At 46.7% G+C, this 24,999-nt stretch overlaps 1 protein-coding gene across 2 annotated transcripts in view; it reads right to left on the minus strand.

Annotated features, from left to right (window-relative positions):
• The window catches only part of ARHGAP17 (Rho GTPase activating protein 17), an 86,209-nt gene that overhangs the window by 11,631 nt on the left and 49,579 nt on the right, over positions 1-24,999 (minus strand). The window contains exons 8-18 of one of the 2 annotated variants that reach the window (XM_080831724.1): positions 21,472-21,540; positions 21,232-21,313; positions 16,311-16,438; positions 14,202-14,313; positions 13,567-13,648; positions 10,857-10,937; positions 9,210-9,323; positions 7,141-7,232; positions 5,244-5,400; positions 3,276-3,506; positions 902-1,065 (exon numbers count right to left, since the gene is read on the minus strand). In XM_080831724.1, the coding sequence (XP_080687850.1) occupies positions 902-1,065; positions 3,276-3,506; positions 5,244-5,400; positions 7,141-7,232; positions 9,210-9,323; positions 10,857-10,937; positions 13,567-13,648; positions 14,202-14,313; positions 16,311-16,438; positions 21,232-21,313; positions 21,472-21,540 (1,312 nt within the window). The remainder of the gene's footprint in view (positions 1-901; positions 1,066-3,275; positions 3,507-5,243; positions 5,401-7,140; positions 7,233-9,209; positions 9,324-10,856; positions 10,938-13,566; positions 13,649-14,201; positions 14,314-16,310; positions 16,439-21,231; positions 21,314-21,471; positions 21,541-24,999) is intronic. The other variant, XM_080831725.1, reaches the window with a different exon arrangement.

Consider the following 24,999-nt stretch of genomic DNA (forward strand, 5'->3'; position numbering starts at 1 on the left):
TGCTGAAGCTTGGGGAAAGTGGGGTGTGATAAGTGCAGGGCCCAAAAGCAGGTCCCACCACACACGGGGGAGGTCTGCACAGAAGCCACTGGAGGGAGAGTTTCAACAGAGAGAGGACATGATCTGCCGTGTTTTAGCACAACCTCCCTAACTGCTGAGCAGAGGACGGTAGGGATATGGGTGGTAACAATTCAGATCACACAGCATTCAGGACCCAGAAAGCCCTGACCTCAATCTAGAGGTTACAGGGGCTTGCAGATCCGCAGAACCTGGCTACGACAGAGGCTGGGGTGGTTTCCAAGCAGAGGGTGAGGTTGGAATACCAGATTCCTGGAAAACTGGGAGCATTGTTTACAAGAAACAACTTTTTGTTTGTTAGGCTTTGTGGCTTAAACATACTCCTAAATGCCTGCCTTTCAGCTATGAGTTCATTTCTTTTTAATGATTTAGCTCTTAAATGACTGATTTTTCTGCTTGCCATTTTTTAAAAAGATTTTATTTATTTATTTGACAGAGATCACAAGGAGGCAGAGAAGCAGGCAGAGAGAGAGGAGGAAGCAGGCTCCCCGCTGAGCAGAGAGCCCGGTTCGGGGCTCGATCCCAGGACCCTGGGATCATGACCTGAGCTGAAGGCAGAGGCTTTAACCCACTGAGCCACGCAGGCGCCCTTGCCATTTTTTTTTTAAGTAATCTCTACACCCAATGTGGGGCTTGAACTTGAGACTCCAAGATCAAGAGTCATGTGTTCCTCCGACGAAGCCAGCCAGGTGCCCCTCTCCTTGCCATTTTGTAACAGACATGGCGATGCTCTCTCGGAAAGCCTTGCACCGTGAATCCCTGCACTAACCCAAGAAGTCTGCACATCCCTCCCTAAGGGAAAGGAGTAAAGGTGGCTACTTACCTCGGCGCAGAGTGTGCGGGCTAGGGCCTGCGGAATTGTGCCCTGGGCCGACAGAGAGCTGATGGGAGCCAGCTGCGGTCTGGGCCTGGTTCTGGCCAGTGGCCATCTGACTGCTGTTTCTCCCTGGGGCAGGGGCAGGTGCGGGGTCCTTGGGTTTTGGTGGACTACGGAGAGCAGAAGTCAAGTTAGATGTCAGGTACTCCCCGCGAAAGTCAGTCAGCATGCTATCAAAACACCAGATCCCACCCAGACTTTACACCTCCGCAGGCAAGGAGGGCATCAGGAATTTTCAATAATTTGCACTGGGTCTGCAAAGCCACTGTTTATTTGGGGCCACACAGAGCTAAATATTTTAGGAGATTCACTGCCTCAATTGTCTTCTAGCTATTCTGCTACTCGAATATCATGAGACACGCCATTTGATAGAGGCCAATGAGGAATTTCTAGTCTGCTTGTACTTAAATTGGGCAGTATTAAAAAAACATGAAAGAGCTTCTGGACTTCCAAAGAAGGAGATATGACGCACACAGTGTACAAAACAAAGCAAAGCTGTGGCAAGATCCCAACAGTCTAAATTATAAAGTGCTGGGTTATTATCACTCATTTGCACTCTAGGAAAGAGTAACCCTTGAGCCTCAGCGATGGCTCCCAGCCCCGAGCTGGTTAGCAGCAGGGTGGACAGAGATCAGAACGCCGGCCAGTTCCCAGCTCAGAACTTTGTACACTAAGCTTTATAGCTGCATTTTGTCGGAGTCACCAAAGAGTGAACGACATTCGACATTCGGGAAGGGTACACAAAAATACCCACAGGGCACAAAAAAACAAAAGCAAACTGACGACTGACATTCCATTTGTCCTTCTGCAGGGCGTTCTAGTTATTGTCTGAATGCATTTAGCCTTGATTAAGCAAACCGAAGGCTACAGGTAAATGAAAAATGTTTTGAGTCTGCAAATACTTGTTTTTCCCCTCAACAAAAAATTAGAGCTGAAACAAAGACGTGTGTGGAGTGGCAGTTTCGACAAGACAACATGGAGCTCAGGATGTGCCTAGGAAGCCTGGGGAGATGGAAGCCTTCGTGATTTTTAACCAAAATGTGAACTTCAACTAATTCTGTGAGTAAAAAGGAGCTCAGGAACACACAGAGCAACCTGAATTTGGCTGTGAGGCTGAAACGCCATTCTTATCTCCTAAGCAGCTGGCGTCAGACCCCACCAGGCACTCCCTCCCCATCCCGAGAAGCTGGATCCTTGTTCCATGCCTTTATTTTACTTTATATGCGGTTATTTAGTGCTTTCTAGATGGCCACAGTAGAGAAAAGGACAAGAAAAATCGCAGCACACACTCCGTAGAGGGGCTCATCTTTTACAGCACTTCTAGTCCTGAACTATCTGGCATACCACCTAAAGTGGCCTCTGGTGGGGAAGTGAATTCAGGCAGATTAGATGAAAATCTCAAGTTCAAAGGCACTCTTCCTTAAAGCTGTATCTTGTACCCCATTCCAGGTGGCTAATCAAAAGATTAAGCAACAAAAGGGCCTCTTAAGAAAGTCCATCATCATATTTTCTACCTTGTATTTGCCAATCAATTTGCCTGTAAGACTGAAAGCGAGGGGTGGGGGAGGCCTCAGTCACTGACTGTGCCTGGTACGGCACCCAGCACACAGTTACTCAGTAAATCTGATTGGACGTGGATGGGTGGATGGATGGACGGATGGATGGATGGACTGATGGATGGATGGATGGACAAAGGGACGGATGGACAGACGGATGGATGGGTGGGTAGGTGTACGGATGGATGGATGGATGGATGGATGGATGGATGGGTGGGTGGATGGATGGACAGATGGATGGATGGATTGGTGGGTGGACAGATGGAGAGACAGATGGATAGATGGGTGAGTGGGTGGACGGATGGACGGAGAGACGGATGGATGGGTGGGTGGACAGATGGACAGACGGACGGATGGATGGGTGCGTGGGTGAATGAATGAATACCAGCAATGCTCTAATCTAAGTAACTCATTACATTCAAGTGTTAATTGCTTAGTGTACAAGATGACAAAAACAAATGGCAAATGAACACTGAGTACACATCAAACAGGGAAAAGAGGTTTATAATAGAGCTAGCCACCTATTGGCTTCCAGCACCAAAGCAGGATGGTAAAGAATGCAAACAAGTGTTGCTTCTTTTGGAAAACAGGAAAGAGAGCAAGCAATTTACAGTCTTTTTTCCCATCCTTTGCCAACCAGAAGAGGGAAGGCAGATCTGGTTTACTCCACGCCGAGCAATTCTGTGGGCATGGAGGCTACGCCCGCAGGCCAGCACCTGCAAGAAGGCTGGGGCATTGAGACCAGCAGAAGCTGGTCTTCTTACCTGTCGCCCGAGCTTGGCCCCTGCTCCAGTGTGCCCGCAGAGGAGGGGACCGTCCCACCCCCTGAGCTGCTTTCGGCCCTAGAGCTCTGGGGAGGGGGCTCTGGGCCTGCAGGAGCCAAGGTGCTGCCATCTGTGGGCGGGAGTGGTGGCTGGAAAGCTGGGGCTATGTGCTTTCTAGTTAGAGTGCCACCCCGCCGGTGGGCCTGGAAGTCCATAAGCTTCACACCAAAGCTACACAGAAAGAAGAAACAGTCAACACAGCATGCAAGCCGACTAGTGAGACAGAAGTCCATCACTCCACACGTGTTACAACCCACACACGGCAAGAGCCACCCGACTTGCCCCGCATGCAGTGAGGCAGCAAGGACCAGACAAACGGTCATTGCTATTACCGAGGCAAGCAGCTTGCCTTGGCTTTAAACCTGAGCAAGCAACAGACCTGGTACTGATCAATGTCCTGTCTCAGTTCAGGTGTGAACAGCTGAAAGCCCACGGACAGGCCTCGTCTGGAGTGGGTGACACCACGTCAGCGTGTCTACCTACCTACCACCCAGTGGCCTCCACACTTCCATGTGTTTGGCGGACGGGGTGGCAGCCGAGGGCAGCATCAGGACGTCACACCACACTGCCTCCTTGGCTGAGGTGTACGAGCACTAGTGTGAGTGCATGTGAAGAATAGATCTGAGAGGATTCGTGATCCCGGGAAAAAAATCACTGCTTTCGGGAAGGAGATGGTGGTTGGAGGTCAGGGAGGAAGAAGATGGTGGTTGGAGGACGGGGAGAAGGAAGATTCACTTTTCACGTAAGCAAACTTACGTGATGGAGGAACTCTCAAGCTTTTCAGTTTGAAAAATAAAGACGTGTAGCTCCCTGAGCTCGCGTGTGCTGGGTCAGTTGGCAGGAAGAACCTACCCCGGGAGATAACCGAGAATCGCATGTGCCAACCATGGCCACGACGCTGCATGTTGTGACTTCAAATACATGAAGGCTAACTGTGCAGTGGCCAGTGTGTCATCAGGAAGCAAGACCTAGTGTGCGAATGGGGCTTCAGAGAAGTAAAACTTCTGCACATAAGAAATGTGGGTTTCAGAGGGACAGATGGGAACATAAAGTATTGGCCTTTGCCTGGACAAAACAACAACAACAAAACAAAAGGAAACAAAAAATCAAAGCTCACTATAAGATCAGGCAATGAAAAGAAACTATGAAGTTTAGTTGTGAATCTGTTTACTGGTTTAGTTGTAAAACTGTGTCCGGTGATGTTATTCCGTGTGTGTGCGCAAAGCACATCACTCCGCAGGCCTAACTTGACCTTTCGGGTGAATACAGTGGCATTTCATCATACGGACTTAATGGTTGGCCTCCGCAGGCACAAAACACAAACAGCCTCATTAAGCATTGAAAATCCCACTAAACTCGCCCGTGGAGCATAGAACAGAGACTGACGTCTCTCACTAATGCCAATGCAGCCGTCTTTTTTCTTCCACGGTCGGCAAATAGAGAAGTCCCTCCAGCTGAACACCAAATTCAGCGGCTGGCTTCCACGAAGGGCCAAGTTATACCCAAAATAGGTCTCTTTAAACACCAAATCCGACAACTCATGTGCGAGGTGGGTTATTCTCCCATCTGTCCACAACATTTAAATTTTCTCCCACGTTTCCTCTCCTTTTCCCCCATCAGGTACTTTTAAGTGACTTCGTAGCATGTGTATGATGCTTATCACAGACCAGGTGAAGCGTGGACGCGTATGGAACAGATGTGTACTGACACATCTGCCTTGGGGGTCACGTTTAATGTTTGGAACGAACTAGAGCGGAATTCCTGAAATATCTGGACCTAACAGTCATGGGTGCACCGTGGGCCACTCTCATACTACAGGTCCATTGAGGCAGTACCAGATCCCGAGGGTTTAATAATTCTTCTACATGACATCTGCTGCTGGAGGAAAGTGAACAGCTATAAACACACCTCTCCTTCTTCACCAAGTCCCCTTCCATGACCGCCATGCTGGCAGGCCGCTTTCTCTCGAGGGTCCCTGAGTCAGAGTCATTTCCAGTGTGAGATGAGTGATTGGAATTCGGGGTGACCAGAGGCACAAATGCTTCCGATACGTTAAATTCCACCTCTGCAGGGAGAAAGAGAAACAAATGTGCAGGTACACCTCAGAAACAATGCAGGTTTGGTGCAGACCGCTGAAATAAGGCGAGTATCGCACTGAAGTGAGTATCACAATAAAGCGAGTGTGATGATAAAGCAAATATCACGATGAAATGAACAATCCAATAAAGTGAGCATCACAATAAAGCAAGTCAAATGGCTCTTCTGATCTCCCAGTGCACATCAAAGTTATGTGTGTACTATGCTGCCATGTGTAAGTGCATTATGTCTACAGACACAGGCACATACCTTAATTAAAAAATACTTTATTGCTAAGAAATGGTAACCATCATCTGAACTTCCAACGAGTTATAATCACTGATCGCAGATCACTATAACCAATATAGTGAGAATGGAAAAAGTTGGAAATACTGCAAGAATTACCAAAATGGGACAGAGACATGAAATGAGCAAATGCTATTGGAAAAATGGCAGCAAAGGCAGGGTTGCCACCAACCTTCAACTTGTAAAATAATGCAACATCTAGGAAGCATGGTAAAGTGAAGTGCCACGAAACAAGGTCGGCCAGCACGTAAGGTGTACAGCATATGGGCACGCGAGGCTTAAAAACTACCCCAGCCCTCCCTGTTTCACAAGTGCAACCCCCTGCCCCCTCATCTTCTCAATGGTTTGCCAAGCCAGGGGGAGGAAGTAAACTGAGATAAGGACAGGGTATGATTCAGAATATAAGTTACACAATTCCTCTGCTTTCTTCTTTGTAAAAAAAAATTTTTTTTAATTAAATTAAAAAAAATCATGGAATATGGAAGAGGACAATAAGCATGGATTACTTAAAAAAAGAAAGGTATTTACAGTTTGATATAAAATGCAAATAAAAGGCAACAGCAACTCCATACTGCCTATAGCAGTTTTTCTAAGACTTGTTTTCCCAAAGAAATCTTGGGCAAAATGCCAGTATTCATCCATGCATCATGTACTTGTTGAGAACCTCCATGAGTGAAGTGTGATTCTCAGTGGTGAGGAGACCCTGGGAAAGGAGAAACGAGCTTGCCCTGGTGTCACGGGAGGTGACAGCGGGGCCACTCTGGGCAAAGTACGGGGCAGCAGGTCTGGACTCACAAAGCTTGCCCTAGCAGTGTCCCTGAAGGGGTTCATGGAACCTCCGAAGATCCCAGGACTATAACAAACATAGTCTGAAAACCTGTCACCTATTGCCTGAAGTCCTCTTTCTCTGACACAGTCAACTCCCACCTTCACAAAATGGCTCCAGTCAACCTATCCAGCTTCATCTTCCACCTTTACAAAAACCCGGCTCTCTGGCCACAGGAGCCAAAAGCCGTCTTCCAAGTGGAAAACTGCAGATCCGGTGTCACCCCTTCTAGAAAGCAGTCCTGGTTCTTTGTGCCCAACATCCGAGTTTGTATAACCATCCACCCTTCCTTCTAAGACGTGGGACAGTATCTGCTGCTTCCCCGATGGCAGACAGCATATCTCACCAGCACACATGGCGCCGGGGGTACTGAGTGCACACTGGCTGAGTGGACACCCCCGGGGTGAAGTGAAACAAAGCGAAATACAAGATAATGTGGACGCCAGCATGTCAAAGATGGACGCGAGGGGGTCTAAAAATAAACGTGAGCCAGTCATGGAATTGCGAAGGGGTTACTAAAGCATTTTCTTCTTTAAAAAATTTTTATACCGTCACTGTGCTGATTGGGCAGTCTGTGAAGTTAAAAAGTTACGTTACCTTCAGGGAAGAACCAGTCGGCGTGCTGGATAATGGGCTCGATGACCGCAACCACGTGGACAGAGGTGGCTGCTGCCATTTCGGCCAGAGTTCTGCGAAGGACATTCACAGTTAGACCGCTTTCCCCAGGCAGCCTCTAATTTCTGCAGGTTGTGTCAGAGCAATTTAATTATTTTGGTTTTTGTTTTTTTTTTGAAGATTATTTATTTGAGAGAGAGCGAGCAAGCGCATATGAGTGGGAGGGGCAGAGGGAGGGAGAATCTCAACCAGATTCCTTGCCAAGCTGGAGCCCGACACCGGGTTCGATCCCAGGACCTGGAGATCGTGACCTGAGCCGAAACCAAGACTCCAATGCTTAACTGACTGCGCCACCCAGGTGCCCCCAATTTAGTTACTTTAAACAAGAAAATATTTACGCACAAATGCAACAACTAGATCCATGGGGCTCTGGCCTCAGTGTATGGCAGTGACGCCCCAGGAGGAAAAATCACCCTGACTCGGCTGTCACTCCTTAGTCTGCAATGCGTTGGGTTAATGGTATGTCTAAATGCTGATTTTATGTTGGTTTGGAACAGGGTTGCAACCAGGCATTTTCCCACTGGAGCAGTGTTGCCCAAGGTAGTCATCTCATACGACCCAAGACACCACCGACAACTCTGCCCACAATACAAGCGAGAGTGTGCACTCTTTCGGTGTGCACGTTACATCGGAGAACCTGAGCCCCCGTGTTTACACAAACTCCTAATTAAGGCTGTCACATCTGTGGACTGGTCCCAAGATGCAGGTTTGGAAGTTAAGGGTGTGAATGCCAAGGTTCAAAAGGAAGAAAACAGGTAAGAATCATTATCCCTGGTGTCAAGGAGCTCACGTTCCAGTTCAGAGTCAGAATATCACAGAAGCCAAAAAGCTGCAAAGGCCTGACATTTATGGAGCACCCAACCATGGTGGTCGCAGGAGCGCGAGGAAGGTTCAGGACACAGACTGTGGGTCCCACCACTTCCCTGCTGTGCAACTTTAAGCAAGTTCCTTGTCCTCACCTGTAAAAATGAGGACAGAAGCACCTACTTCAAAAAGGTTACTTGTGAGGATTAAAGGAGGTCATTATAATGCCACCAAACAGAGTAAATACCAATGTTGGTGATTTCCCACGGACCCCAGGATCATGACCTGAGCCAAAAGCAGACACTTAACCTACTGAGCTGTCCAGGCGCCCCCCCACCCGCCAAATTATCTTTTTAAATGCAGTTGGTCAACTCATTTTTCTGCTTAGAAACCTTGATGCCGGGCACTTGGGTGGCTCAGTTGGTTGGGTGACTGCCTTTAGCTAGGTCGTGATCCTAGAGTCCTGGGATCAAGTCCCACATCCAGCTCCCTGCTCGGCAGGGAGTCTGCTTCTCCTACTGACCTCTCTTCTCTCATGCTCTCTCCCAAATAAATAAAATCTTATAAAAAAAAAAAAAGAAAGAAAGAAAGAAAGAAACCTTGATGCCTCCCTGACCATTTATGACCCAACATAAGTTCCCAAACCTCCACCAGATATAGGAGGCCCTTCAGAACCTGGCTCAGGCTTCATATTCCTCGGGCACAGTCTCCTGGCTCCAGTGCTCGGGTCATATGAGACCATGTGACCCCACCTCCACCACCAGGCCCTTTCACACACACAATGCCTTTGCTCACTTGGGCCACACCTGCAGGAAGCTACTCATTCATCCAAGTATAACCCAAGTGCCTTTTCCTCTGTAGGGCTCTCCCTGCACTTCTCACCCTGAGCTGTGCTCCTTCGGTAAGCACTGTGGCCGTCGTGCTTTACAACATCTATGGCATCCCCGGTGCCACGGCCATTCAGCTGCCTGCCTGCCCAACAGGCAGGGCCCTCTGCGGACTGCACACGTGACCTGCCTCCGGGATGGGACCCAGCTCATGGCAGCGTTCCGAGAATGTCGGCTATGTGCAAAGACCAGGCTCATAAGCGCAAGTCTGGAAGTGCATCTTACCCTAGAACGGGGGTCTGTCCCCCTGCAGCACAAAGACGAGATTAAAATACCGTGATGTGCGGAGAGGTCACTTACCCTTCAGTTTTGGCCCATAATAAGTTAGGGCCTAACACAATTGCAATGTTGCTGGGAGTCATTTTATTGACATCGCTGGTCTGAGCAAGCTTTGCAAGGAACTTGATTAAATACCTGGGGGAGAAAAGAGAAGAAAATATTTGCAGGAACAGCATCCTCCAGCCTTGGGTTGCTCAGGTACTAAGTGCAGAGTGGAGTCAAATCAGAGTCTGGCTCAGGTTCTGTATCTTACAAAGTCCTGTGCTCTCTGTTTCAGATGACAGACTCCGTTAGGGCTTGGAAGAGGAAAACAGCTCACAAGAAGATCTCCACGATTCAATCCCTATTTGCTGTGTATTTCCCACCATTTCTCCTTTATGTCCTATCTATCAACCCCTCAGTAAATTACAATCTGGTTAACAGGTGGCTTGATATGTTTTAATGTAGACATGAAAAGATACAAGTAGAGGGACATTGCTTAGACGAAGCTGTATTTGAAAATATCTTATGTGGTAATTATGAAAATTTCCAATTTACCGTATAGTTATAGTCTCTCCTATACAAGCACAGCACTATAAAAACAAAAAATTAAGAATAACCCCACTATCTATTAATAGGGGGCTGATTAAATAAATTAAGATATATCCATACAGCTTAGTTTAGTGGTAGAACCAGGACTAAAATTAAAGGTCAGATAACATGCCACAAATTTCACTGGTAGAATATGTGTCATTTTGGACCAAGTCCTCTTCTACCATTTTCTTTGGTTTTCAATACTGTGGGCTACCTTTTTTTTTTTTTTTTTTTTTAGATTTTATTTATTTATTTGACAGACAGAGATCACAAGTAGGCAGAGAGGCAGGCAGAGAGAGAGGAGGAAGCAGGCTCCCCACTGAGCAGAGAGCCCAATGCGGGGCTCGATCCCAGGACCCTGGGATCATGACCTGACCCGAAGGCAGAGGCTTTAACCCGCTGAGCCACCCAGGCGCCCCTGTGGGCTACCTTTTATCCTTCTTCTCTTTACACTTCTTCAAAGTCATATTTTAGGTCAAAAGGAAAGTGGAGATGAAATTCTAGAAATGTATTCCATGGTAAATTTTCTTAGAAACAGTAATCCCACAAAGCAATACATAATTTCCAGTTCTAGACATTTCATCTAATAGGATGATTTATGCTCTATTTAAAATAAATTCTATAGCATATATAAAAGCTACTGCAGAAAGCAGAATTGTTGATTAATTTTTGCCTTTTACATACTGGACAATTTATTTATTTATTTTGTAATTTATCTAAGTAAGCTCTATGCCCAACGTACGACTTGAGCTCATGACCCTGAGATCAAAGAGTTGTGGGCTCTACTGACTGAGCTGGGTCCAAATCCAACACACGGTCAAGCCAACTTTCCACGAGAACTTTCTCCTAGTAGCTGCAGTGGTAGGCTGACCAGGGGATTTAGCTATCAATGCAGACCTGATGTGGATACGTCATACGGTGATATGTTTCACAATAACATACATCAAATCCCACTGCCAGCAACCCCCAGTTCCTCTCCGAAGCACTTGCTCGGTGTGCTTGGACTGAGTGACCTCTCCTGCAGATGGCACCTTTCTTCATCCCAGAGTCACTGTGGCTTGCTGGCTTAATTTGCAGGATGCCAGTCATACATACCTAAAGTTAACAAAATTTTGTGGTGGCAACTTTTGACATGTTCTCCACAAATCCTGAAGCTTTTTGTCTTGATCCTGCACACTGAAAAAAAAAAAAAAAAAAAGCAAGCCGTATTCATAACCCTTCATTAGGACACATCATTAGCAACCCCTGGGTTAATAACAGGCAACGTAAACAGCAATGCGCTCGATGACAGAGAAAAGCACAGCTGGAAAACAGGACGGGTTTGGAAATGAATACATATGGAGTCAAATACTTCACTCTGAGCCATGAGTTAGCCTCGCCAAGACTCGGTCTCCTGATGTGCCCGCCTGCAGAAAGAATGTTGATTCTGCCCAGTGACGGGGAGGTTCTAGAGGTATAACCCGCAAAACCATCTGTGCCCATGCCTGGCACACAGGAGACAAGACACCGCTGAAAACTCTGTCCCAGAAGGTGCCTATCTCCATGAGCAGCTTCCTGGAGCCCAGATCGCTTGCTGGCCCAGCCACACAGGTGGGCTGGCCGAGCTCCCAGGCACCCAACCCCCCGCGCCTCTTCCTGCCCTTAACTCCGCCCAGAGGCTCCAGGCCCAGCAGCCCCGTCCTGTCGTGAAGCAGTCGCAGGAGCTCTTCCACTCTATGGTTTCCACGTGCAAACTTCCATCGACACAAAAGAGGGCTGGAGAGGGTGTTAGCCGTCGCCCACACAATGTAGCTTTGGACCTAAAATGTCCTCCACAACTGGACCGATCTGGACTGGCAGGTAGCGGGTAAACGTAATTATATGTTAGAGGCTAATCATTGTGTCATCAGGATGCTGACCTTTCTCACATATGGAGGATCCATACACCCAGAAATAGACACCTGCTTCGAAAAGTGTATTTTTTCATGGGAACCATGTTGGGAGTCTTGGAGCCTAGAGAAGACTCCGGTGCAGGAGGAGTGGAGCAGGCTACCCAGCAGAGGAGACCCCAGAACGCTCTCCTAGTCGACACTGCTCTTGGGTCCCATTTATTCAGTCCCACAAAAATGGACATTTACAATAGGTGGGGCCACAGGCAGATTCCAAGTATATGACTGTGACTATGAACTTACTCTGATATGTGTGTGTATATATATAAATTTATATATATTTATATATATAAATTTATACATATATTTATATAATATATTATATAAATATATAAATATATAAAAATATATAAATATATATTTATATATATTTATATATTTATAAATCTATATTTATATAAATATATTCTTTATTTTTATATCTTTATATATATAAATATTTATAAATATATATTTATATAAATATATATTTTTATTTTAATATATATAAATATATATAAAATATATATATATAAATAAAATCTAAAAAATATATACATATGTATTTTTTAGATTTTATTTTATTTGTCAGAGAGAGAAAGTGAGAGAGAGCGCGTATAAGCAGAGGAAGCAGCAGGCAGAGGGAGAAGCAGGCTCCATGCCGAGCAAAGAGCCCGATGCGGGACTTGATCCCAGGACCTTGGGATCATGACCTGAGCGGAAAGGGCAGACACCTAACCAACTGAGCCACCCAGGTGTCCCTGACTTTTTCTTTTTTAAAGATTTTATTTATTTACTTATCAGAAAGAGACAGAGCACAAGCAGGTGCGGGGTGGGGGGAGCAGCAGGTAGCGGGAGGAGAAGCAGGCTCCCCACTGAGCCGGGAGCCCAATGCGGGGCTCAATCCCAGGACCCCAGAATCATGACCCAAGCCGAAGGCAGACACTTAACTGACTGAGCCACCCGGGTGTCCCTTACTCTGACTTTAAAAACCTTAACAACAGGGGTAGAGCCACCTGCCACTAAAGACTAAATGATCAGCCCCAGCTGCCCACCTGCTGGGAACGGGTAACAGTGGCTAAAGACAAGGGAAGGGTAGGATGGGAAAGGAGATCTGTTCCTTCTCCCTCAGGGTGAGGAATTAGGCCCCTATGAGAGAAAGGGAGTCAGAACCATGAGGCACAGGCTAACAAGGAGGCAGGCTGGCCGGCCAGAGAGCAGCCTCTGGGGCTTTGAGGACAAGGCTGCCAACAGCTCCTGGCACAGAAGCTGGGCATGGGGGAGAAGGAGCAAAGGACAGGGATACAGTCTTTGGGGCAGACAGGTCTGGGTCTGAACTCCCACTCTGCCAGTTACTTGCTGTGCCCTGGGCCCCGTACCTCCCCTGCCTCAGTTTCTGCAAACCACATCTGTCATTTATGTCGCTGATCATGGATGACAGGAGGTAATGGGTATTAAGATTAGTAGGTACTAAGTACACAGTAAGTGTTAACTACTATTACTAGTACTGTCAACACTGTATTACTGCACAACTGAGTCTCCCCATGGCTTGCCAGGCACATTGCTGCTGGCCAGTATGACACCTGTCCCCATGACAGGGCTTCCCTCGATCTAAAAGGGGTTTGAGACCAGCTGCTCTAGTAATACGGGTCCCACTACATGTCTTCATCCATATACATCATGCAAATTGAAGCCAGTGCGTTAAGTGCTCATGTTCCCACACTAATAATAATACTCAATATTTTCACCCAACACGTAAGAACTGAGGCACATATTACTTAACACATGTGCTATTTTAATGTTATTTTATGACCCCTGAGAGTAAGATGATTCACAAAGGGGATATAATATCCTGTCATTTCCTTTAACTTTGAAAACTCTGGGTTCTTTAAACTTACCTTGCAACTTGTGTCCATTCTTCATACAGATTAAAAGTCATCAGAGGTTCAGGCAGTTCCCGTAAATAGGACTTTAAAGCACCTGAAATTGTTAACATTCAAGGGGTAAGCCTGGGAATCTCGGGATGTATTATTTTTGCAAATTGAAATGATCTCAGTTACAAGCTGCCGAGAGTATCTGGAACACGCCATGAATCAGCGGGAGCAGTTACAGAGCATGGGGTGTTCCTCAAACAAATCCTGGCCCTTGCAAAATAGATTTGAGGGGTCAGTAGAAAATCAAATTGGCTTCAAAGTAACCTTCTCATGGACATCATTTCCCAGGCAGATCTAGACTATGAAAGAGAAAGAAGGGAAGGAAATATAAGCAGGTCTCCAAATATTTGGGTTAGAAGCTACCTTCTTCACCTTTACTTAACAATCAGGGAAACAAAGAAACCCCCCAAAACAGGAAAAGGTGTGTGTGTGTGTGTGTGTGTATACTTTTATTCAGTTCTATGTGTCATTTCACCTTGTCCAATTAAACCTATATAGGGAGACTATTTCAATTTTATCAGAATCTGAAAAGGAACACTGGATTTTTAAATGGTGACGTGTCTGAGATGGAACCCACCCCCATGAGGGCGACTCCTCACCTGCAACAGCATGGGGGTCAGAGTAGAACTCATCCAGGTGAGAAGTAGAACAGTCTAAAGCAGCTTTCAGTTTCTTTAACTTGGAGGCCCCAGCCCCAATTCGGAAAAGGCCCTAAAGACAACAAAAAGCCATGAGCGGCAAGTTCAAGTTGTGGGCTTTACGCTGAGCAGCAGCATACATTTGATGAAGAGCTTTCCACCCCGACCCCGACTCCCACACACCTCATCTGTGAGGGCGGGGATGCTGCCTGCCTTGCGGGGTGACCGGGAGGGATGATGGGACCAAGCATAGGCAGGCAGAGGGGCAGACAGATAGGCAGAGAGCAATTCATTCCTGATCGGTGCGAGCTCTTGTCCTGCCCCATTGCTAAAATATCTGTGCCTATTAGAAATCTATTTAAATGCAATATTTTAGGGGCACCTGGGTGGCTCAGTCAGTCCTGGGATCAAGCCTCGCATCGGGCTCCCTGCTCAGCAGGCAGCATGCTTCTCCCTCTGCCTGCTGCTCACCCTCCTTGTACTTTCTCTGTGTATCAAATAAATAAATAAACAAAATCTTAAAAAAAAAAAAAAAAAGAAATGCAAAATTTTAAACTTCCACAAGGTGGACTGCTACAGATTTTTTTAATTTAGGATTTTTTTTTAATTGACATCTCATGAAAAGTTGCTAGACTAGGCTGCTTGTCACTTTCACTGCCCTAAAAGTTACTTAGAGAAAAACACATGAAGGTCAACCAAGAAAGGCAGGACTATGAAGACACCGGTCCAGGTGTTATAAGATGTGGGTTTTAAGCAAAATTAATCTGGGCAAGGTTTCTCAATCAGTAGTACTGACATTCCAGGCTAGGTAATACTTTGTTGTGGGGGGCTGTCCTGCACACTGTGAGACATTTTAGCAGCAGCCCAAGTGTCTACCCACTAGAGCCAGTGGCAAATCCACTTTTAAAATTGTGACCATCAAAACTGTCTCCAGACCTTGCCAAATATCTCCCAAAGTGGACAAAATTGGCCCCAGCTGAGTAGCTCAGATCTCGGCTACTAGAAGTTGGGTTCATATCAGTGGGGGAGGGGGCAGTAAGTGGAAGCAAACACAAGGGTGGCTTCTGGAGTGTCCCTTAATCTGGGTGCTGATCACATGCATGGGTTCAGTTTGTGGAAATTTACCGAACTGTTTACTTATGCATACATTTTCTATGTACAAAATACTTTAATAAGGTTTTTAAAAGGGGGAAAAAAAAAGACTTGGCATCTGATTTTGATTCCCCCCTATCATGAACTCACTCACCAGGAAGAGCAGTAACAAGTCCTGCCCTGCTTGGTTCATGGGGTTCTGGGGGATAAGGATTCCATAAAATAAGAATATAAATACCCCCACCAAAATGCATAGTACTACCCAAATGTAATATCCTGCTTTAAGCAAACTAAAGCTCACAGAAGCTCTGGTCCATTTAGTGCATCATGAAATTCAATGTCATGTGAGCATGTGGGTGGCTCAGTCAGTTAAGGGTCTGCCTTCGCTCAGGTCATGATCTCAGGGTCCTGGGATCGAGTCTCCCATCAGGCTCTCTGTTCAGTGGGGAGTCTCTCACTCTCCCTCTGTGCTCTCCTTCTCTTTCTCTCTCTCTCTCAAACAAATAAATAAAATCTTTTAAAACATTAAGGGGCATTAGGGTGCCTCGTGGCTCAACTGGTTGAGCATCTGCCTTCAGCTCGGGTTGTGATCTGAGGGCCCTGGGATCAAGTCCCGTATCTGCCTCCCTGCTCCACAGGGAGCCTGCTTCTCTCTCTGCCTCTGCCTCCCTCTCTATATCTCTTTCATGAATACATAAATAAAATCTTGTAAAAATTTTTCTTGAAAAATGAAATTCAATGTCACAAATCACAACCAGAGTCGAAAATGAAACAATCAAGTGGGGAAAAAGAAAGTCAGAGTGTACCACACACAGAAAAGGGAAAAGTTCTGTGAAACTCGTTTCATTCATAGTGTCCGTTCCAGGTAAAATGTGCAGGGTCCCCGTTTAAAATGGGGGTCATGGCAACCGAAGCTGGAAAGCCCGTCAGTCTACGCAGCGTAGGTGGCGGCAGGCGGGGCCGCCGAGCGCCGCTCACCTCCTCCTTCATGCCCGTCTCCAGGAGCAGCATGACGCAGGCTTCGATGGGCAGGGCAATCTCACGGCCGCTCCGCTTCAGGTGTTCCTCCAAGGGCGTCCCAAAGGCTGGCTTTTCCGCCCACTTATCTAGAGCAGCAAACCATCCAGTAAGACACTCAGCGATCTCACGGCATCAGTGGGGAGTTTTTTTTCCTCCCCAAACCACCGAAAGGGAGTTTTTTTTTGTTTTGTTTTGTTTTGTTTTTTTTAATCAGACTGGTAGTTGAGGCTTGGGAAAAGGGGAAGCATCTGTTCTGCTTGCTTTGGTTATTTACCATGTACTAGAACAAGAATAGGTCCCAGGCTGGGGGGTTACTTTCAGAACAGAGCCCTGAACGCCCTCCAGGGAGAGCTGCTGAGCAGAAGGCTGGGGCGGGGCCCTCCTGCACGGGACAGGTGGGCTGCCTGGCGCTAACCCGAGGATTCGTCCGAGCAGGCGGATTTCACTGGAAGGAAATTTACTCTCACCATGCAAAGCAGCACTGGCTTTCTATCTCGAGGACAAGAAACAGACTCCTTCAATGTGAAAGAGGAAATAACTTCTTAAGATTTTAAACACAAGCCAAGCGTCATCACACAGGACCAGAAGACGGCCGATGTGAACTCAAATTAAACGCAATATGTCCAGGACATGCAGGGCCTCCGAGTGCCATCGCCCCAGCCAGGTCCCGAACATTCCCGAACATTCCGAGTAGGAAACCACGCGGTATCCGCAGCCCCAAAGCAGCTGAGGCTGAAGCCTGCGTCAGCAGTAAAGCGATCGTTTCTATTATTTTGGGGTCACATACTCTGCTTCATTCCACAAGAGGTGTGAGGCAGCTTAGCAGGAGTACGCACAGTAGAGCAGTGAAACAGAAACAAGAATTTTGTGAATGGACATACTCCATTAGAACGAGAGGCGTTTTGACTGGGTTTGGCCCGCGGGTGGGTGCGTACGGATCCCCCCGCAGCCTGAGACGCACACAGACGCAGAAGAGGGGAAACGAGCCCGTGGAAACTACTTTGCTGAGCAACACTTAGTTCCTTCCAGAGACGGGAAGGGTTCACGTCCTTCTCGGCACCGTTAATGGACAACTGTCATGCAGCCACTTTGCTGTTCGAACCTTGGGTTCAAAGCAGGCAGTAGGACGCTGATGTGCCCCTTACCCTCAGCTACGCGGAAGAGTGGGTACGGGCCCCATCACGTGATCCGCACACAGGGGAAGGAAAAAGAGGGAACCCCCATGTCCATGGACCCAAGAGTTTTTACAAGGTTAAAATCGATGGAAAGAGCAAGTGGGCTCCAGGTGGAAGAGGGGTGAGGACAAGGGAGGTGGGTGTCCTCCTCATCTCTGGTCCTGGCTCCAGCCCTGGTAGCAAAAGCATCTGGGGGTCTGGCCCTTCTCAGAAGACAGAACTCTGTGACATTCCTCTCGGAGGCCAGTCCTTTCCCTGCACACTTTGTCCCTTTTAACTAAATGATTCTCAACACAAGCAGAAAATAGCTATGAGGCCCCTCCCCTGGGGGGAACATCAGAACCCCCAGGGCAGTTTTGCAAATGGCACCTGCCACCACTGCCACTGCATGCCTGACCCCATTCTCTGAACACCTGCTGGAACTTTCTGGGAAACGCTCTATGGTGTGCCCCACCCCCAACCTTGGTGTAACATTGACAGAGGGAGGACATGAGAACCATTTACCTAGACAACTCCTGAGCCAAACTGCCCGAAGGGGCCGGCCTCTCTAACAGTGGACACCCCAGGTTCCCAGAGACTCCCCACCCTTCTAACTGGGAAGACAAGACGAGACACACACGTAAACATACAACAGTCATTAAAAAGACAAGACATGTTTGCTAAGTCATGACCAGAAAATGGTACAGATCAGGGTCGCAGATGCGGGTGCGCACAGAGGCCAGTGAGGCCCCCGAGGTGCTGAGTCAGGCTGGGGGCGTGGGGTCCACTGAAAGGCAGCCCTGAACACCCCCTTAGTGCCTGATGACCCATGTCGCCAGACTTCCAGGGCTTTCAAGAGAAGCCAGAAATTGGATTGTTATATGAAGGTGTCTGGTGTTTAAATGATGGCAAAATTTTTTGAAAAATGAGATACAGCCGTTTGCAAATTCTGGCGCAGACCACAGACACTAGAACGACTCGGGAGACAAAGTGTTTGTTGTTGGCTTCAAGGCAGGGAGCTGGGGGCTCTGAATGAAACAGACCAGGAAGAAGGGCTGAGAAAAGACCAGGGATCTTGAGTCTCAGAATTTACATTTGATTCCATAGCTCTTGCTCAAGGTGACAAAGGCCCAGAGAAGGGGGGACGGTGTGAGCAGAGCGGACGGCCCAGCAGAGGGCAGAAAAGACGGACCCCAGCTACAGGGTATGGAGGAGGAAGGACAAGATGCCTCCAAGGTCAAGCCCGCATGGTTTGAAGGGAGGTGGCACCCAGGAGACACAGAGGAGAAAAAGACAGCTGGTTTGGGGGGAAGAATCAGCTTGCTTTCTGGGGTGCATTGGAGTTTCTGGAGACAGCCAGAGGAGTCTCAGAGGGAACCAGCACTGAGGTGGCTATGAGGGCGAAGACACGGGGGACATGGGGGCTGTCACCAGGAGGGAACTCTGGGGACAAAGGGATGAGGAAGGTACATACACAGCCCTAACAATGGAAGACACAATCAGGTGCAATGAGGGGCACATGTTCCATCAAGGGAGAGACAGCCCAAGCCACATCAGATGCCAGAATCCAACAATTAAGAGCCTGGTCCACTGGGAACTGCAGTATTTTTTACTCTTAACAGAAGGGTAACTGGGAGTAAAAGCAAGACTGCACAGTGTGAAGGGCTGGCTGGTGGAAATGAGACATTCAGAGAGCCTACCAGAAGAACAGAATAGGATGAGATTGAACAGGGCACTGTGTTGTGGACAGGCGGGTACCAAGTCAGGTTGGCTGACAGTGCGTGTGAGATTGGGGTGCACAGGGGTACAGTGCTGTGGGGTCAAGGTGGTTTTTTTTCTCCTACTGTAAGGATGCTCTGAGTCTTTCTGAAAACAGAAGAAAAAAAAGAAAGAGGAAGATAGGAACTAAGACAATAGGGAGATGGGATGACAAGCAGAAGTGGAAGGGGTTGAATCCCAAGGCTTGGCAACCTTGGAGAGAAAGACGGATCATGTTTCCTTTGTTGGGTTTCTGCCCCGCACACCTGCTCCTTGTTCCACTCTCAGCCTCCCCCCTGCCCTCTTCCTGTTCCCTGTCACTTGCTGACATACTCCTCTAGGGGAAACAGATTTGGGGGTGGGGGAGGATTGTTAAAGGAAAAAAAAAAAAACCCTTGGGGAAAAAAATCATTTAAAAAAAAAGTTTACGGGGTGCCTGGGTGGCTCAGTCACTTAAGCCTCTGCCTTCAGCTCAGGTTTTGATCTCAGGGTCCTGGGATTAAGCCCCGCATTGGGCTCCCTGCTCAGCGGAGAGTCAGCTTCTCCTTCTCCCTCTGCCCCTCTCCCCTCTCATGCTCTCTCTCTCTCAAATAAATCAATAAAGTCTTAGGGGGAAAAAATCCTGCTCACAAAACCCAATTTTCTCTTTTTTAATGCTTGTCAATCAGCTCCAAACCAGACTTTAATGCATTCAAAGGCTAAGACGATGATGGTTCCTATTCTGTCCTACATAGGGCCAGGCATAGGGTAGGTAATCCCATAGATACGCGCTCTTGGCATTTGGAACTTGCCCTGCTAGAGCCTGCCCCTTGCAAGGCTGAATGTTTGCCAGCAGCTTCACTCGTTTGCACTGCAACTCAACCTCATCATCCCCCAACAAGGATGTTAGATCACTTAGGAAAACAAAGGCAGCTCGTCCTAGGAAGAGTCAATCGGACGCATTTACTCAAGATGGCTGAAGGCCTGACTATGCAGGTGGTCAAGATAGAATTTTCAAATTCTGTCATCCAAAACCTTTCAGGCACAAAGCCAGAAGCTGTGGGGACCCTCCTCAAACTAGGAGAAGTGACAGCCTTGAGGATGCCAGTGAGTGTGCACGCCCCCAACACAAACATCCCACCCATACACCTGCGGACTCGCTTCCCAGAGCACGGAGTCACCACACTCAGCACCTGGCTTGATCCTCTTCAGCTCAAGACCAAAGGTTCTGCAGGGGGACCCTAAGCTCCCACCGTGTGGTCTACGCAAGCAAGATAGTACGAGACAGCCAAAGAAGACAGGGCACCTTCTGCCTCAGCTGTGTCTAATGATCTCTGCTGGGAGACGCTCTGATGGCAAATCAGAGAATTAAGAGTCAAAAGCTTTAATGTGCAGGTAAAACTAAGCATCAGGAGAAAGCTCAGTCCACTCATGACTTGTGTGGGTGAAGTCGGCTGAGAGCCTGAGTACAGTGGGCAGGATGTGAGTGCTAAGAACCAGGGTCTTGTGGGATCACAAGGAAGAGGGGGAAGAAGGGGTCACGGTCTGATGATTCAGTGACGCCGATGGTGGGCCCCCAAGTACTGGCTTCTGAAATTCCTTTCAGAAGGTCCACAGTATCTTCCCCAGAATGTCTGCTCTTGGAATCACAGGGTCAGAATTGAACCCAATGGACTGAATAACGGACCTGGAAGAGGGTAAGACCGGAAGACCCATGCAAGCAGCCATCCCCAAAGGGTCCAGCTTTCTCTTCAACTAAAGACGTCAGAACCGCTGCGAATGTCCCATTAGTAGGTTAATCTAGGTTTGGAAGAAATTAGAGAATGTGGCGAGGAAAGATGAAATTATGCTGGGAGATAGTACTCTCCTAGGCAGAGAGGCGTTACCCAGAGGAGAGGCATGCAAAGGAGTCAGGGGGAAGAAGAACAGAGGCGGAAGTGGCAGAGGCTTAGGAAAGGGGGCATCAGCCAGCACGCAGGTTACATTACCTTGATGGGCTCGCATTTCGGGAAGGGCCTTTTCTAAGACTGCTAATGCTTTTCTATGGTAATCTGCTTGGGCTTCTAATAACTGAGAACAGACCCACATTCAAAAACAAAAGTAACGTTAGCATCGGATGGACACACACACAATGGCTGAGCAAAACCAAAAATGAAATCTTTTGCAAAAAAAGCTAAAATGACTCAATTTTTACAATGCTTTCATATTCGGCAAGGCGAGGTACTTACCGTAACAAAGAATTTGCCATACTCCCCTTCTTTGGCCATAAAGTTGTACATATCTGCAGCAAGTTGATCCTGGTGAGTGGAAGGGAAGACAGGTCACTGAAGAAGATGGCATCTGAGAATTAGTATTCATGGACTCTTAGAGCAAAATGTCACGGAAAGAGCCATGGATTAAATGTCTATCAACTGGTGGGGCACCTGGATGGCTGAGCTGGTTAGGCATTGGCCTTTAGGTCAGGTTATGATCCTGGGTCCTGGGATCGAGCCCTGTGTAGGGCTCCCTGCTCAGCGGGGAGTCTGCTTCTCCCTCTTCTTCTGCCCCTCCCCCCACTCATGCTTGCTCTCTCTCTCAAATAAATAAATAAAATCTTAAAAAAACAAATGTCCATCAACTGGGATGACAAAAAAATAAATAAATAAGGAAGTTTATTAGACGAATGATAGCAGAGGATCTCCAAGATATACGACTAATATTCCTTATCAAGAAGTGAAGTATATATCGCTTCTCGGCCTTTTGGCTAAGATCAAGTGAAGAAGTGAAGTATAAAAATAGACTCAAAATGGATGAAGGACCTCAATGTGAGAAAGGAATCTATCAAAATCCTTGAGAAGAATGCAGGCAGCAACCTCTTTGACCTCAACTGCAGCAACTTCTTCCTAGGAACATCGCCAAAGGCAACAGAAGCAAGGGCAAAAATGAACTATTGGGATTTCATCAAGATCAAAAGCTTTTGCACAGCAAAGGAAACAGTTAATAAAACCAAAAGACAACTGACAGAATGGGAGAAGATATTTGCAAACGACATATCAGATAAAGGGCTAGTATCCAAAATCTATAAAGAGCTTATCAAACTCAATACCCAAAGAACAAATAATCCAGTCAAGAAATGGGCAGAGGACATGAACAGACATTTCTGCAAAGAAGACATCCATTTGGCCAACAGACACATGAAAAAATGCTCCACATCACTCGGCATCAGGGAAATACAAATCAAAACCACAATGAGATACCACCTCACATCAGTCAGAATGGCTAAAATTAACAAGTCAAGAAATGACAGATGCTGGCGAGGATGCGGAGAGAGGGGAACCCTCCTACACTGCTGGTGGGAATGCAAGCTGGTGCAACCACTCTGGAAAACAGTGTGGAGGTTCCTCAAAAAACTGAAAATAGAGCTACCCTATGACCCAGCAATTGCACTACTGGGTATATATCCTAAAGATACAAATGTGGTGCTCCGAAGGGACACGTGCACCTGAATGTTTATAGCAGCAATGTCCACAATAGCCAAACTGTGGAAAGAGCCTAGATGTCCATCAACAGATGAATGGATAAAGAAGATGTGGTATATATACACAATGGAATACTATGCAGCCATCAAAAGACATGAAATCTTGCCATTTGCAACAACGTGGATGGAACTAGAGGGTATCATGCTTAGCAAAATAAGTCAATTGGAGAAAGACAACTATCATATGATCTCTTTGATATGAGGAAGTGGAGATGCAATGCGGGGGGGTTGGGGGGAGGTAGGAAAAGAAAAAATGAAAAGATGGGATTGGGAGGGAGACAAACCATAAAAGACTCAATCTCAAAAAACAGACTGAGGGTTGCTGGGGGGAGGGGGGATGGGAGAGGGTGGTGGGGAAATGGACATTGGGGAGGGTATGTGCTATGATGAGTGCTGTGAAATGTGTAAACCTGGTGATTCACAGACCTGTACCCCTGGGGATAAAAATACATTATATGTTTATTAAAATAAAAAATAAAAAAAAAAGAAGTGAAGTATAGAGCATTATGTATGCTATATTGCCATCTGCGTAAAAATAGGAGAGAAAGAAATGTTACATTTTTACTGTCACATGTGTATAAAATAAATATATAAATAAAAACTTGAAAAATGAATTAAGAAAAAAAAAGGAAGAGGAAAGGCCTGGCATAAGTGGAGCTCAGTAGTGTACAGAAAGACTAGAGTATCTGTGTTTTGCATGGTGCTCTGGGTCTAGGAAAGTAAAAACATTACCCTGGATTTTGTAAACACAGATCTGCCTTCATGAGGCTCCGAAGTTTGAGTTTACTGTATGTGTGGTCCAGGGATCCTCAAACTGAGAAAATTTAGTTAAGAATGGCCTCAAGTGGCACCTAGGTGGCTCAGTCGGTTAACTCTCTGATTTCAGCTCAGACCATGATCTCGGGGTCCCAGGATTGAGCCCTGCATTGGGCTCCCAGCTTGGCGGGGAGTCTGCTTTTCCCTCTCCCTCTGCCCCTCCCCCCTGCTCATTTTCTCTCCCTCTCTCAAATAAATAAATAAAAATCTTAAAAAAAAAAAATGATCTCAAACTGGTAACACTCTCTAGGGAGAATCACTGCCAATACCTAAGGGTCCCACAAAGTCTTAAAATGAGCTCACAATACAAAATTGCAAAACATATGATACAAAATTGCAAAACACAGGAGGCAGCAATCCACCATGAAGCAAAAGCCCACCACTCTCACAGGGGAAACAGAATTACCAAAGACTGTTACGATAAGTACATATTAAATGATTAAACATTAAAAAAGAAATAAGCAGCAAAACCAATAATCCACCATCAAAGAAGGCTCACTTTGAAGAATTAGAACTGAAAAACACAGTAAATGAAAGTCAAAACTCGATGTTAATTAATTATAAGTAGAGAAGACCTAGCTAAAGAGAAAATCAGTGAAAAAAAGAACTTAAATCTCGGGAAATTACCCAGAAGTTAGCATAAAGAGAGACAGAAACTATTTTCACAATTTTTCACCATTTGAAATGAGAAGGTATGGCATGGAAGTTGAGAGAAGACACATCAGCCCATAACACACCAGTTCAGACTCCTGAGACCTCTGCCAAATTCATGTCCGATAAGTACCCGATAGCTGAGATCCAGGTTAGACTGGATCTGAGGAAAGCTATGTAATTACATTAGTGAAGTTACAACTTTTCTGAACAAGAATAAGCCACTATGAGACTATTTTATCCGCAGCATTTATCTGAATATCATCTTTTTAAATGCAAAGGCTACGTATGACATGACTTTGTGAGTTCAGTTTTAATTCCTATCCACTATACTACTTTTTTTTTTAAAAGATTTTATTTATTTATTTGTCAGAGAGAGAGAGCACAGGCAGACAGTGTGGCAGGCAGAGGCAGAGGGAGAAGCAGGCTCCCTGCTGAGCAAGGAGCCCGATGCGGGACTCGATCCCAGGACGCTGGGATCATGACCTGCGCTGAAGGCAGCCACTCAACCAACTGAGCCACCCAGGCATCCCACCACTATATTACTTTAAACAAGTCATTTTACTGCAGTTAACCGACCTTTTTTTTTTTTTTTTGAAATTTTATTTATTTATTTATTTGATAGAGATCACAGGCTGGCAGAGAGGCAGGCAGGGAGAGGGGGAGCAGACTCCCTGCTGAGCAGAGAGTCCGATGTGGGGATCAATCCCAGGACTCTGAGATCATGACCTGAGCCGAAGGCAGAGGCTTAACCCACTGAGCCACCCAGGCA

Source organism: Martes martes (assembly GCF_963455335.1).
Source record: "Martes martes genome assembly, contig: SUPER_18_unloc_2, whole genome shotgun sequence".
NCBI classification, from domain to species: domain Eukaryota; kingdom Metazoa; phylum Chordata; class Mammalia; order Carnivora; family Mustelidae; genus Martes; species Martes martes.